The 15,807-nt window shown below is 50.2% G+C and overlaps 1 protein-coding gene across 1 annotated transcript in view; it reads left to right on the top strand.

The window, feature by feature from the left end:
• Positions 1-710: 710 nt before the first annotated feature.
• Positions 711-15,807, top strand: part of RBBP8NL (RBBP8 N-terminal like) — a 33,547-nt gene continuing 18,450 nt past the window's right edge. The window contains exons 1-2 of the mRNA XM_019548230.1: positions 711-1,123; positions 14,734-14,889. Coding sequence (XP_019403775.1) covers positions 14,823-14,889 — 67 coding nt within the window. The 5' untranslated portion in view covers positions 711-1,123; positions 14,734-14,822. The remainder of the gene's footprint in view (positions 1,124-14,733; positions 14,890-15,807) is intronic.

Below are 15,807 nucleotides of genomic sequence, written 5' to 3'. Positions count from 1 at the left end.
TTTTCAACCTTTTTTCATCTGCAGACCCCTACAAAATTTCAAATGGCGGTGCAGATCCCTTTGAATTGTAAGGGTGGGTATTCGCATATTTTGATTGATCATAGTCACATTTTGCAGACCCCTTAGACAAGGTCTGTGGACCCCCCAAGGGTCTGCGGACCACAGGTTGAAAACCACTGGTTTATAGGACATGGCACAGGGCTGAGAGTCAGGAGAGCCGGGGCATGTGTAGACAAAACAAAATTTCCCATTTATGTCGATGCAACTGCGTTTGTGTTTGCCCGACCCGGGATTTCCCGCTGCTTTAAAGTCCATTTAGCACCTTAAACTAACACTACTCAGAGATGTGTTAATTTTTAGTGTTTTTGCGTTACGCCGCTCCAAGTGTGGATTTTGTTCATACAAACAGCCAGAGATGCCGAAGACTTGGGTCCTAACCCTCACTCCATGGCCTCTGATGTGAATTTGGGCAAGTCATTTCCCTCTCTTTCCCTTCCCACCCTTTATCTGTCTGTCTGTTTAGGCTGTCTCTTCCTGCTTAGTCATCATAATAGAGCCCAGGTCTCAGGGTTTATAGCCCTTACTGTGATATTAAAATGATTGCCATGAGCAATTCTAGCATAGACAGCAGTAGAATTGGTATCCTAAACAAACTGAGTGAGAATAGAGGGGTTAAACAGGATGCAGTTGGTTTTCCTCCTCTTTAAATGAGCTGTGTTACATAAAAAAACCCTTCTCAGCTGAATGGTGGACGCACTGTGAAATGGGCCTGTTTGTGAATGTGATTGACTTCAAGCAACAGCCCAAGTTGAACTATAATTATGGGAAAACAATCAAATCTCTATCTGAGTTCATACTATACTGGTCCTGCCACTTTTTTGTATTATAGCAGAACCTGTTTAGCAGCTTTAACTAAGCTGTGCCTCCTTTCTGCTTCTGGGTTAAAGAAATGCAAACCAGTAGAGCAAGTCAGACTGAAAAGAAAAATTATGGCTTATTGTCTGTGCAAGTTCACCCACACGGCTCACTTGTATCTCGTGCAGTCCAGCGCACTGTCTCCAGATCCCGACTTCAGGCAAGCGACTGAGCTGGAGGAGTTCAGAGAGAGAGGCTGCTTCACCATGTGAGTAAAGTATCACAGCAAACAGAGTGATGTTGCTTTAGCCCTATGCCCTGGACTAGGGGAGGTTTGGACATACAGTGAAGGAAGACTTGCTATCAAGAGCAAGGGCTGCAGGGGTCAGAGCAAGGATCAGTCTCCTGGTGGCTTCAGTCAGGTTCTGCTTAGTCCTTAGCTCCAAGTGCAGAGTTGTTGTTCCAGGACTGGCGATTCTAGCAACTTGTACAGCATCAAATGCATTCATTGCTTGCTGCAACAGGCTTCTTTTCCCTGTGAGGGGGAGACAGGATGGAGAACTATAGGAGCTGGCTGGATCAGCAGAGATCCTGTCTGAGTCACAATTCTGCTTGTCTGGGTTTTGGTTGCGGTTGCATAGACAGGTCCGCTCACTGGAGTAAGCTGGAGCGGGTCGGAAGAGGAGGTGGGGGAAGTTTAAGCAGAACTGCAGTCAGAACTTTTTCCTCTGGATTTTTTTTTTTCCAAATGTGAAATGGAGCTATGTTGCAAGGTCAGCTCCCCACTCCATATGGGTCTACTGAGGTTTCCAGAGCCCACCGTCCATGGGCTCGTCTAGGTTGTGACTATTTGAGAAAGAATTCAAAGGGGACTGCAACCCGAGAGCGGGGACAGGGCAGAAGCATGAAGACGGTTCCCTAGCAAGCAGACAGCAGTTGTTCTGTGCTAAACCTCCTCAAGGAGCATTGAGCATCCTGCCCCATCCATGCCATGTGCTGCAGAGGTCTTGGAGGAGAGGAAAGACTTTATTAGCACAGGTGCCCTTCTGCAAGCATGGGTCTAATCTAGCAGGCACAGTGGGCCCAGGGATGGGACACTGGGTTGGGAGTGAAGTTCTTCTTGATGGTTGAATTGGGAGGATTCTCTTTCCCCCTCTCTGCGTGCCTCGGTATAATGGAGGGACCAACCTGCTCTGACACCTGTGGATGAGGTGCTCTCTAAAGGAGCTGGATATGCCCAAGGCAGCATTTGCACTGCTGAATACAAGTTCAGCATTAAGCACTGAATTGATCAAAGTAATGGGCCAAACTAATCCATGCATGCACTTGATAACAGATAACTTACACCTGGGCTGTTAGATTTCCCCACCCTGGATCAGCCTTTTTGTTGCTGGATAGAAAGGAATTTGCGCCTTTCCCTTACACGGCAGCAGGGAGTCGGATTGCAATTGTCTCTAGACTCTGTGCTCAGAAGCGCAATAACCTTCCCACACCCTGCTGCAGGGACAGCACCCATGCGTGGGCACCTGCTGATAAGGGCCACCCCCATGCTGCCATAAAGGCCAAGCCAAGGTGTCTGTGTTAGGGTACTCTACGGGACACCCAGTGCTTCTTTGGGCACAGGACTTCCCCACTGCAAGGCCAGGAACAAGGACATGCCAGTGAAATTGCTGGGCTAGTAGCAGTAATGTCTATTGTACAGCTCCCCACGGCCGGGGTGCTTGGAGTCTCCTGCAGTTAACTCCCTTCCTCTCTGTGCATCAGAAACTCTGCCAGGATTCGATGCAAGTGACCTAGGCAAAGCCCAAGAATAAAATAATTCCACCTGCAGTGGATTTGGTACGATCAAATCGCCCCCTCCCACTCTTAAGTCTCATCGAGTTAATCCAGCGAAGTCCATGGATTTGCACGGGGGTGAAACATGTGTGAGCAAAAGTAGTGTCCACCCCATTATGTTACCTTGAAAGCCTGGGCATCACTGAGAAGCTGCATCAGTGGGACCCCTGGATGTCACTGGAGTCATATGCTGAGGTCACCAAGGACTGAAACTGCAGGGTCCGTGACATCTGAGCAATGGGCAAGCACATCCCAGGCAGGGGACTCCCTCAGTGTCCCCCGATCCAACAGCTGATGCATTTACAAGGCTTTTTTTCTTCCCTCACGTTTTTCACAAAGCCTTCTACAAAGCATCAGTCCTTGTTCCCTTAAGGACCAGAAATCAAAGAACCACACAGAGAAAGAGGAAATGTGCTGGGCCTGAGTGAATCTTTTTTTTTTTTTTTTAATGAACCTCATCCTAGTCAATCAACCTTTGTCGTTTTTCTTTAGCAGAGGGATCTCTCTCCATGAGGAGTAAGACAGAGATCCTGCTACTCAGCCTCTTCCGCGTCGCATTATCCCCTCCGTTCTTGTTGTCAGTAGGCAGGATCGGTGTGTGCGAGTCTGCCATCAGAAACCCTATTTAATTCAGAGACAGGGAAAGACTGACTTTTCCACGTGGCTTGTGGAGACATGACCCATCAGCTGCAGCACTGGACTCCAAACCGCGGGAAGTCTGTCTGGGCGTGGGGCTTTCGCTGCAACATCCCCAAGGGAAATCAGCCAGCGGAGAGAGTATGATCCCTGAGGAGCTAAGAGTTGGATTTGGCTGTTGGGTTAGGGGCCATGTGATAGCCCCGCAGTCCCAGCAAAAGCCCTGAGATAACTGGACCCCAGAGAGAGATGAGACCCATCAGAGCATCTTGGTTGTGCAGGGTGGAGAAAGGCTCCCTTAGCAATTCTCCTTCCTCCACCTCAAGCCGCTGGGTTCTTGTTTCAGCCATTTCTTTCCAACCTGCAGCATTATCTGCCCAGAAGATTACATTGCTGTTATACAACGCTGGGGATGAAGTGTCTTAAGAACGCTGCTCAGCAAGATATTAAGCCCAGGCCTCATATGTGACCAGCCAGCCTCTAGGAAGTCAGTGGCTTTATTTGCCTGCTGGCAGAAGAGACTAGCTGGCCTCCAAAAGCCTTTATTCAGATACAGCCCTGTGTACACTTCTTCCCCTTATAAAATGCGCTAAGGAACGAGAACGGGGCAAGCATGTTCTAACTAGTCGTCAAATATGCAGCGCACGTGGACAAGTCACATTTAACAGCTGACTAGCTTGACTGAGCAGTAACCACCTCCGTTTGGAGAGACTGACTTACAGCTGCAGCAAAGGCAAGAGCCAGCTGTTCGTTTTACAGATCGGAGCGGTTCGACGCGTGCTACCCGCAGGAACCGGAGTCTCCTGTTTGTTTCGACAGCGCTCCGGAGAAGGCCGGGCCGTGAAGGTATCCCGCACTCAGCATCTCTCACGGAGAGCTCTCGCCATTCACTCTCGCCACATCCTGTCTTGAAAGCAGTCTGGTCCCCTTTTCCCTGGCAGGGGAAGGGAGGCACGGGGAGGGTCCTTGGCTTGCCCAAGATCGCGCAGTGAGCGAATGAGACAGCTAGAAGGAAAGCTCAGACATGCTCGTTGCCATCCCGAAAGCTGGCCCACTAGGCTGCAGTCCTGTTAGGATCCCTCCTAGCACCAAGACTTACCCAGAAGGAGCAGTGAAAACAAAAGCTATTCATCGGGCCCTCTGCAAGACAAGCACCTCGACTAAGGACTGGCAGCACGAACGTGCAAGACCGTGGCCAGCCAGGCAAGCTGTTCCTGGGAGTGCCTGCCTAAGTGTCATGGCATGTGTGCCGTGGAAGGGATTTTTTATGGCCCCATGGGCCTTTCCTGCTCTCCCTACCCCCATATCCCACAACCCTGAAGATCGTGCTGCTAAGGACCAGTCGTAGGGAGGCAGAGAGAAGTGGGGGTGCGATGCCTGACCCAGGTGCACCGGGCTGGACAGCCACTCAGCGTGCATTTGTGTGTTGGTGAGGAGATGTGGTATCCAGCTGGTCGTTCCCCTGATTTCACTGTAGCAGGGTGGGGGGTATAGGTTCAGGTAGACATGTGGCAGGGTTTCCGTATCTCCCACTTCTGTCTCTTCGGTGTGTGCTGAGTTTATTTAAATCTGAATGAATAAGCACCAGAGCGGCACCAGATGCCTCTGGAGCACTTTCCAAATATTGACTAATCATGAGTTGCCATAACCTTTTCTGATTTACAGCTCTCGCCACGCTCTGGGAGCAAAAGCCTCAGTGCCAGCTTAGCAAGATGGAGAGATAGGAGGCAGCTGCAGTATTTGAGCCTGGAGGGGCTGGGAGGCTCGCTGGGATACCGTTTACCCTCCCTTTTGTAAGCAAAAGGGCTGGGGTATTCTTCTTACTGCTGTATCCCCTCCCTGGGGGGTGTATGATCACGGACCAACATGGCTTTGTTATCGGGGTAGCAGAAAAGAAGCATAAGCAGGTGTCATGGTGGCATGAAGAAGACCAGCTGGCTGAGATAGCAGGAGGGATTGAAGGAAGCAGATTATAATGAGCCAGGAAGCAATTTGGCCCCAGCCCTAGTGTTTAGCCCCACTGCCGTTATAAAAAGAGAAAGATTTAACAACCCTAAGACTCCAGGTTTGCATCCAAGGCCAGATGCACTGAGGTAGGGCCAACAAGCTGTGATCCAAATGATGCCTGCAGAGCTCCCCTCTCCTCTGATCTTCACTGCCGGCAGGCCCTGCACTTCTCCCGTCCTGCTAGAGCACTGGCTCTCAACCAGGGTGCCTCCAGACTTTTTGAAGGGTGCCCTGAGGTGAGAGGAGATAAGTGAGATGTGAGGAAACAAGCAGATAAACTAAGCAAATAAGCCGCGCTCAGGCTTGTCCCTGCCTGGACAATGCCAGGCCTCTCTGCAAGGAGGTATAAGCACTATAATCTATTCATTAGGTTTATGAAATCAGGTGCCACTCAGTTCACATAAGTTATGCTGGGGTGCCTCGAGTCCAGCGATGGGTGCCTCAAATCCAAAAATGACCAAGGACCACCATGCTAGAGGATGCCTCCAGGGCGCAAGGAGGATCTCCAGAGTCCCAGCAACGTTGCATTAACTTAGGGGGCCATTCCCGTGGTGCGGCGTAAAGTAGTTTTCAATTTCATTGCAGCCAGAGCTGACCAAGGAATCAGGAAGCTGAAGCTGGCTCCTTCACACACCGTCCCGTTCCTTATCTCAAAGACAGTCCCTGTGTCCTACTGCAAACGCCGGCTGAGTGCTGACTCAGAGCAAAGACTGCCACATGCCACAATACCCGCAAGGCACCTGATAGCACTTGAATGTCGTTGGTTGGGTTCCCAACCCGAGGTTGACCTGGCATGACCCTACTCGGCTTGTGAGAGCCGATAAGATCGCAGAACAAGCTGTTGCAGGTGCCACTGAAGCATGAGGATGGTGCTGGTGCCCTGAAACAATTTCACACTGTATCCCTGAGTAGGAACTTGGAGCATTTGGCGTTGAGGCTGCTCACATACAATCCCTTCCAGGTGTATCAGTCCCATTGCGCCTTGAAGCAAGGGCATTTCAGGTCATTTTAGATGGACGGGGAGCAGCTTGTTGGTTGCCTGAGCACAATAACTTGTATTGATTCCTGACCGATAAAAGAAGGTGACCTGCAACCCCCCGGCCCTCAAGAGTCAAGGGCATGTAACCTCGTATGAGGAACGCCAACCCGTTCCTAGCTGCTTTGTGTCACTTTGGGGAGGAGACATCACCTCCACCAGTCTCAGCCAGCCACAGCCAAGCTCCTTTGATATAAAACTCCTTGTCTTATGCTTTAGGTTTGGTTCCCATCTGCAGGAGAAATCAGCCAGTGAAAAGACATACAAAAGGCATCCCCGGTTCAGCTGGGGCTGTCAGGAACCGGGCAGCACCTGCCCTTCCAGGACCAGTCTTCTCAATAGCTCTAGAGGCAAAAGCCAATTCATTTAAAAGCTTCATTGCATGTGTCACATCCAGTGAACAGACATGGATTCTGTTTATTTGCACGATCGTTTCCTAGAGAGGCCAGATGTACTAGGATAGAGCCACTCGGCCAGAGCAGAGCTTGCTAATTTATCGTGGCAGCGTTATGTTAATTCTGGTGACAAAAATTCTTTATTCTTCCTTAATTCTCCAATTCGAATCATCATGTGTGGGGTAAAACCCGTTGGAGGGGAAGCAGAACAAGAGCCAGACTGATGTGGACACTGCATATTTGAGCCGGTGAAGAGCATTTTTCCTGAAGTCCTCCCAGACCTGCTGTTGCTAATGCCCGTGATCCTGCCTTGGCTGCACTCCTGTTCTGACTACTGTGGCGACAGGAGCACTCAGGTGCAAAATAGCTCGGCTTTCCACAGATCAGTCTGCTGCAATGCAACCATGAATTTGGTAGGCTGAAAAGAATTGGCCAGATGGGACTTGGGTCCAGCAAGGAAAGCTTGGGTGCAGCTGCAAACTTCTCAGGTGCCCGCTCCCTCTGTCTAAGCCCTGTGTGTGTCTGCATGCCAGCGTTGGGGTGTAGTCACTGTGAATGCAAGCGCCAGCCTGACATAGAAACACTGACGTTAGAAATACCGTTTTAAAAAGGACTGAAGCAAACTGGTATGGGGTGAAACTTTCAAGGAGAGGCAAAATTAGCCATAGATGGTGATGAGAGAGCGTAATGCACTGATAACGACCTGGGAACTTCAGAGTGGCAAGAAGCATAAGACTCATAGCCAGGTCCTTGCTGCTCGAGGTGAGGGAGGGTCTCCATTAGTTGTTCGCAGTACAGAGTCCATGGCACCCGCTCAGTCTGTTCTCATTCCAGCCCACAGTCATTTGCATTGTAATCAAACCTACTAAGGGTCTCTCCGGGGCTTTGGCCATCAGAGTTTTGAAATGATTTTTCTTTTGAAAGAGTTTTTCAAAGGGGAAAGCATGCGACTGAGAGGTGGAGTTTGCTAGAGCCAGGTGCTCTGCTTTCTGTTCCTGGCTCTGCCGCTTCTTCCGCATGTAGCCTTGAGCAAAACATCGCAGCACCTCAATGAAACTACCTGTAAAATGGGGAGAAACCTTCACGGAGCAGTAGGTGGTTCCCCTTAGAGAAAGATCAAGCATTATTATTTTCTTCTCCATCATCACCACCATCAGTCACCCCTGTGTACAAGCCTAGGTGCTCAGCCAAAGCCCATTGAAATCAAGGCAAAGATTACTGTTGAAGGCAGTAAACTTTGGATCTGGCCTGTGCTGAGGCTGGCCATGGGCAACTATGTAATACCATTCTTTGCCAAGCAGATGGTGCTCAGCTCCACGAGCCTACCATGCCCCATTCATTTTCCTGTCGTTCCAGTCCTGGCCTTAACCTGCCAGGGGCACTGTGTGGCATCTCATGGAGAGGGAGCCCACTGCTACAGCTGGCTGAAAAATTTCCCACAAGCTTGGTTCCAGTAACATATTGATTTGGAGAGAGAAGCAGCCTCTCAGTCTCCTGCTGCAAAGCCACTTTGCATTTCAAAGTATGTTTTGTTTCATAGCGAAGCGCTTACAAAAGCAGATAAGCAGAATGGCTCGCTTTTGCAAAAGTACGGAGCTCTGATTGGCCTGCACTGGTGCTTTTCTAGAAAAGCCCATTTCAAACCCCATTTCAACCCTTTTTTTTCCCCCCCCCAGTGAGTGCAGAGGTAGAAAATTTCAGAATATCTTGCAAAACAGAGCCCCGATTCCCACAGAATCCTGTTCAGGTATTTCACGTAACTAATGTCTCCTATAATCACAGTGTAATGACCTGACCTAAGGGGTGTCATTACTCCCCAACTCCCCCCCACCATGAGATTGCTCTTGTGTGCAAGATCTGTTGGCAGGCTTCAAATGATGACCCTTTTGGATGAGGATGCACAGGGAACTGGTCATCTGAAAGGTGGGTCTAATGACCCCCTTTGAACGTCTTACCCCCATGGATTTCTGATCATGCCCAGAAGAGATGAAAGGGCTCTTTGGTGCATTCACATGGCTGTGTGTCACAGCAGACAATGGAAGTCATCAGAGGCAAGCTGGAAAAGGGAAAAAAAAACTTTCCTCCCCTCCCTCCCCACTGTATGCTGGTAACATATACTTTACGGGATTTAAGTAAATAAGTAACTCTGCAGGCTGGGACTTGAGCATTAAGCTCTCCCTGGCTAGATTTGCTGTCATTTTTCTCTTGCACTAAAATATAGCCCATCTGAATGTCATAAATAGGCATTGTGTCTCCTTTTCAAAGCCAGGCTTTTCCCTGCAGCCCCCTGCTGCAAAATAACCTCGCTGCCACTCAGGGTTAGCTGGTCTTAAAGCCATCATGGTAACACTAATGAGGTTGCCTTGATCAAGGCCATCGTATCACTTGTACCTGCAAATAAAGCAGGGATGCGTGTGCCTAGTGGCTTTTGCACTGCTGTAGGCACCCTCCGCGTAGATAGTTGGCAGATGCACGTACAAGTATGCGCAATGGGGATTCGTACCGATGAAGCCACCGCGGTTTGCACCAGTAGAGCTAGACCAATCTGCACTGCCCTGTACCATGCACACACCCCAGAGCGAAGCGCAGCTTGTTCCTCATAAGCTGCGAGCTCCGTCGTAGGATGCCACCTTAAGTCCGTTGTGCAAACAAAAAAAATAAATAAATGCCCGGCAAAAGTTGCAAAGTAGGCAATACATCAGGAAAGCCAAACAGCTTCACTCTGGAGTCCAAAATACTCCTGGCACTGCAGATTTTCCATGACTGATTGTCCAGCCTGGCTCAGTATAAATTCAATTTATAGTTCTAAAATTAGGCAGGAGCGGGTAGGAGTCGCCGAGGAATGAAAGGTAGGCTCGTGAAAGCCGTCCCAGTCCGGTAATCATGTATCAAAAGGCGCATTACATAAATCCATTCTCATGTTGAAGAGCTCCAACACTGCTGATCGGGAAAGATCTGGTAGCTTAAGCCATGCCGCTTAACTGCTCTTGCAGTGTTAAAGCTGCAAGGCCCTGCGCATGGCAGGTTTTCTTGCTAATTGCCTCTTATTCGGCTTCCACAAAGCAAACGGGGCTCCGGGTAAGTTTTTGCCACTGGCGCAATCCTTGAGCTGCAATCCGAGCTGCATGGAAGTCCTGCCCCTGCACAGCTTCCCAGAGGAGCTAACTCCGGGCTCTGAATGAGTCTGACAAACACCACTGACAGTAATGACAGGCTGGGAAAACCACCGAGGAACCAGAAACCACAGAGGGTTATGTTCCCAAAGGCAGGTGTCCAGAGAACAGCCCCAAAAGCTGTAATTGTGCATGACAGCAGGTAGCTAAAAGCACAATTATCTGATTTACTTGGACAGAGGCCAGGGTTGTGAATGTGAACGCGCAGGTCTGCCAGGGTGAGCGAGGACACAATACGCAGCCACCTTTCGAAATTGGGTGTGAGACTGGAAGGTAAATCCCGTATGTGCCTCGCGACCTGAGAAGCGTGAGGGATGCGAATGCTTCAAAGAGATCACGGGCCTTTGGATGGAGCGAGCTCGTCTTTGTGGAAAGGCCCTTTTTGGGGGGGAAAGAGGCTCTCGTACACCAGGCTGCTCTGCCATTTCTTTGGAATAGTGTCGGCAGCCTTAGGGCTGTGCCTGGAGATGGGAAGAAATTAGGACAATTGAGTAAAAGCTGGTTGTCTTGCTCAGGACACCATGGCCGGAGCTGGCGCCGGCAGGTTGGGGGAAGCCGGCAAGAAACCTGTGGGGCGAGAAGGAGGCCTCTGCACTTAGGGCAGCACGCCGGCCTGCAGGAAGGAGCTGACTGCCGCAGCACAAAGCACACTCGCCTACATATAATGTGCACATGTATGAGACACGCGGTGGCAGAGGCTAAGACAACCCTTAGCATCCGGCTTTCCCCAGCATCTCGTACCCTTGGTCATACGAGTCTTCCCACCAGGGCTATCCCCGCAGGGGCTACTCCGCGTGCCTTTTTCTCGCCACAGAGAGAATAAGCCAGATCCCGGGGTGCGGGGAGCAGCAGGGACGACAGCAGCTGACGGAGCTGGTTGAACTGTTGGGAAAGGCTGGCTGGAAAACTCACCCAGGGAGCCAGGCGCTACGGGCCCTTCCCGTTCTTGCCTAAACGATGCCCTTGCTGTCTCGCAGCTCCGCTGCATGCAGCCAAGGCTGTCCTGCCTAAGGCAGATGCTCCCTGGAGAGGCTCCGGAAGAGCAGGTTTTTCAGACCCTGCTGGATTTACGGAGACAGGCTGGATGTGCCGTGGCGAGCTTGCCTCCCCCTTCGGTTCTGTCCTCAAAATAACGAGCTCCCTCCCAACACCGAGGCTCTGTTTGGAAAGTGCACTTGTCACTTTGAAATACGGCCAGTCCCGCTTCGATGGCGCTCCTGAAGGCTCCCACTCCGCACGGTGTCGGCGCGGCATCGCGGGGGTGAGTGGGCATATATTACCTTGACAGCTCCTCAGAAAGGGCTCGCTCTGTAAAAGAAATCACTGTTTGGAGGAGCGAGCCTCCTCCCGCGGTACTCTGGAGTCTGGTCTTCATCAATAAATCTCCCTCAATAAATCCTCCTCGGTCGTGGAGCCAGCGGTCTGAGGAAACCCGGGGCCGCTGAGGTACCAGCCATCAAGGGAAGCTCAGAGCCCAATGCGGACTGACATCACGGTCAGCGTGTGGCCATGGGGAAAGAAAACAGAGCTCCTGCGCTTTGCAGAGAGGTCTGTATTTTCCGAGCAAGCTTGGAGGGACCGTAAGGGCTTCGTCTTGAGAGAACAAGCTCTTGAGTCTGAACGTGAGCCCGGCACTCAGGCCAACCTGGCCAGTCCCAGCAGAAAGCAGGCTGGACGCGGTGCGAGCCGCGTTTACACGTAGCAGCCATCGTCCCGGATTGCAGCCGGGCCCTGCAGAGTTAGCAGCGGGAGCGTACAGCTGACTAGGCACCTAGGAAGCTTAGTGCCTCGCCCAAAGCCACCCGGTGCATCCCAGCCGGATTTAGGAGCCAGCCCCACGCTCTCTTTCCTAGACCGTGCGGCATCTCCGCAGGGGCTGACGTAGTCCGGCACTTCAAAACGAACGCTGCATCGAAGGATGCATCGAAGGATGCAACTCCCACGTACCAAACCTCACTCAACAGTGGCTTTCAGGAAGGGATGCACGTGCGACTGACACCAGCTCACTACCGAATACAGTTACGGAGGTTGAGCGACCGCACGATGGATCTGTTCCTGACTCCATTTCACGGTTGCTAATTCCAAAGAAGTCTGTTAATGATACGAGCCGCTGCACCGGCAAGCTATGCCAGCGTCCCATGCGGTTTGGGTGTGGGACACACAGGTGCACCGAGATCCCTGTCCTTAGAGGAGGGGCTTTTTACTGCCATGGGAAGTAGCAACAAAAGAAAATGATTTTTTTTTTTTTTTTAAGATTTCTCAAGGCACGGTGATCCCTCCTCCATTTTTTGGGCTAGCTGCTGATAAAGCAAGGAGGCTGGTGTTCAAAAAGCCTGGGCATACAGCTGAATGTCTCATCTGTGGGTACAATTGCTATGATCTTTTGTTATGCATCTTGTCGCCACAGGCAGCTCCGCGTCCATTTTGCCTATGCATCCATGGTCACTATACCCCAACTGCACGTACCGTTTATACTCACAGGCAAATGCCAAATCTATTAAAAATGAGGCCCTTCTCAACTTCTGGCTCCAGTTGTGCCTGCGTAGCTGATAGAGTGCATCTGTTTTATGAATGCAGACAAACGCACGCACAAACCTGCAACAGGAGTGAAACAGAAAACCAGTGCTAAACCTCGGTGCATGATGCTGCAGGACAGCTTTCTGGGAAGTGCCCTCACAAACAATGTCAATGCTGGTCTTTTCAAAAATACAGATGAACCCATGCACTCTGCATACAAGCATGTGTATGCGTATGTATTTCAATAACCTGCGATCTGTTCAGGCCTGCGTTCCTGTTACCAAATTCACCATATTCTGAATGGGACTGACTGTAGATGAGACCAAAATCTAGCTTTTCAGTGGAAAAAGACTAATTTATCCCGAGCCATGTACTGATCCTGGAGAAAGCTTACGTCTGCATCTCTTTCCTGACGCCCCTTTTCTCAGTTTTGGAAATCTACTGAGATGATCGCTGAGTTTATCACTAAACTAAAATACATCCATGAGTACCTGAGAACTTGGTGGTTGTTTCCGAGTGACAGGGGAGCCGGGCTGGAAGCCGATGCCCTAAACCACGGGCCACTGCCTCTTGCTGTAAAGAGGAATTTCCCTTGGTTTTACAAGAAACCGTCAATCGGCCCTGGTTCTGTCCAGCAAAACTGAGGCAACCAAGGAACTGACCTGCTGAAAAAAAGGAAAGGACTCTGGCCAATATTTATCTTTAGTGGCCACAGGTTCACGGGTTAACTTGCAGATTTGCTCTAGTGTTTACAGCCGGTAACTCCTGAGGTTGTGAGCACTGAAATTAAGTTTGGTTGGTGGGTCGCTTTGTCTATTGGCTAGGACTCAGTGGGCCCATCTACACAAGATGCTAAATGCTCAGTAGATTTATTCTCCTGTGCATTAGCGTGTCACAGCAAGCCGTGCTAATGTGCTGATGGACAGTACAATTAGTCTACCGCGCATTAGCGTCACTAAAAACCTGTGCGCCGGCACTATAGCGCGGGAGCACCAGTTACTGCACACTGAGTTAGTACTTGTTATTACAGGTCCTAAACTTAATGTGCATTAACTACAGCACATTAATGCACGTGTAGACACACCCAGTGTCTCCCAGGTTGTACTTGCCCTTGGAAAGGGGGTCATTTTCCCCTGCCTCCCTTGCTTGTGTGGGTCATTGAACAGAGGAGAAGAAATGCACTTGTTAAAGCTAGGCCTGTCGTGTGTTGAGGATGCTTAGCTGGCACCACCGCCACAACCCACGTCTCCACATGCCTGCAAGGTGAGACGTGTTAACAGAAAGGCCAAGTGACAGATGGAGCAGAGAGATGAACCCTGATGCTGCAAGTGTCCTGACCCCTGAGCCGCCCAGGTACAAATACCTCGATATGCTAGTGGAGCGGAGCAGCAAGGCTCTGTCTGAAACAGCTTTTCTTTCATGGTCTTAGAAACGGGTTAGGATGAAAGGGGATGCAGTCTCTTCGCCATGCAGCTTCCTGGGCCATGTTGGCCATTCATTTAGTCTTTCTGTGAAATGGAGCTGTTAACACGGCCTTCCCTGTCTCTCTGGGGCATTTTTGAGGCTGAATTCACTGACCTCAGGGGGCTGTTTTGCAATTCTCCGATGGAAAAAGGCACAGAAAACCAGGGTTGACTTTGTGTAATTAGTCTGCTTCATGGCAAAGGTGTTTCAGACTCCTTCTGTGGAAAACAGGGAGCTTAAAGGCTTTTCAATCTTTTTTTTTCACTCTGATTCTTCTGGCAGCAATGATGCCCCAGGCTCACTAACTGCACTTCCCAGAAAGGCATGTGAGGCCCATTCGCTTGGCCTACTGGGAGATGGCCTGCCTTTTCTGGTCTCAGTCATTAAAAGGGCAATGTAAATTCAGCCTCCCTGCCAGTCCCTGGGTCTTAGCCTAGCCCAAAATAGGTCTCCCTTTCCAAGCCCTCATTTTGCACAGAAATATAATTCCAGATCCAATTTTACAGAAATAGTTCATTGCAGGCATGATCTATATTAGTTCACAGCCCTGGTTTGTATCTTCAAGTACAGCTGGCACCTGCAAGTGAGGACTACAGTTGCCAAATTGCACCTGTCATCATTTCCACCCACAACTTGTAAGTGCAAAATAGAAAAGAAAAGCCAGGCTTTGAGGTCTGACCTCTGGAACATGTGCCCTATTTGTAACGCTTTAGGAAAGATTTGGCTGTCTGCGTATCAGCTTGTGCAATTATTTTTTTTAACCTTTTAATCGCAAAACTTACATGGGGCTTTTCATTGTGTGCTTTTATCTCAGGCTCAGACATAAAAGATAAAAAAGGCACAGTCCGGACCTGAAAGCAGAAGATTCGCACCCAAACCCGGGCTTCTCATATACCCTTGAACATGAGCACAGACAGCTTTGCAGAGTTCCTGAACAAGCTCAAGGAAATCCATGAGAAAGAGGTCCTCGGTAAGGAGACACTCAAGAGCATTTGTTGAAAGGGGCAAAACAATTTCTTTCTAAGAAGTAAGTGCGCAAACAAAGTCAGACTCTCCTGTCTAGCTCCAAATAACCTAGAGAGGGACAAGTCTGCTGAGCCTCGGGCATGGGAAAGGAGCCCCCAGCTCAACAGTCATTTCCTTCTCAAGTATCACTAATTGGGGGGCAAGGAAGGAGGGTTAGATCGCAGCCCTGAGGCTGGAGGTCTGGGGGCAACTTGCTGTTTTAGGAGCTTTAGCTTTCCAGACATGCTGGGATGTCAGCCTGACCGCACAGAGGGGTCAGTGCCAATGTATTCGCCCTATAACATGGCCGGGCTTGCCAAACAGAGCCTGGATGGCATGTGCTCCTGATCGAACCCATCGGACCGTATGCCTTCATCCTGAATTTTTGGCACAGAGCATGCTGTAGAAATCAGTAACTCTGCACCACTAAGGGATACGGGTGTCTGTTTTCCTATTCCCACCCGTCCTTCCACAGGGTATGATACAGTGTCATTCCCATAAAGGATGCTCCAGAGCGGTGCAGGGCAAACCTGCCCCGAATGCTCCCACTCAACTAAAGCACCGAGGATGCTACTGCCCTCACTCTCCTGCTGCCTGCCCTGGGTTCATCCCCAGTCTCCCGTGTGCAGCTGTCAGCCCCTGAGCCGTCCAACTGGTCTGGGCTAACACAGCTAGGGAGTAATGAAAGCCTTTGCAGGATAATATAAATAGGAAGCCATTTGCCTGTTAGGTGAGTGGGTAATACTTTTGGATACTAAATAGTCAATGAGAAAGTAGAACTTGAGCAGAATGATGGGGGGTGATGTTTTTCCCCCTCTAGAGAATGACTAGTACGTGTGTTCAAACTCAGATCATCAAGAAGGGAAAAAACCCAACAAAACAA

Source organism: Crocodylus porosus, unplaced genomic scaffold (genome assembly GCF_001723895.1).
Source record: "Crocodylus porosus isolate Cpor-Errol unplaced genomic scaffold, CroPor_comp1, whole genome shotgun sequence".
NCBI classification, from domain to species: domain Eukaryota; kingdom Metazoa; phylum Chordata; order Crocodylia; family Crocodylidae; genus Crocodylus; species Crocodylus porosus.
The sequence above is the reverse complement of the archived record's forward strand: the minus strand, read 5'-3'. Positions and strand labels throughout refer to the sequence as shown.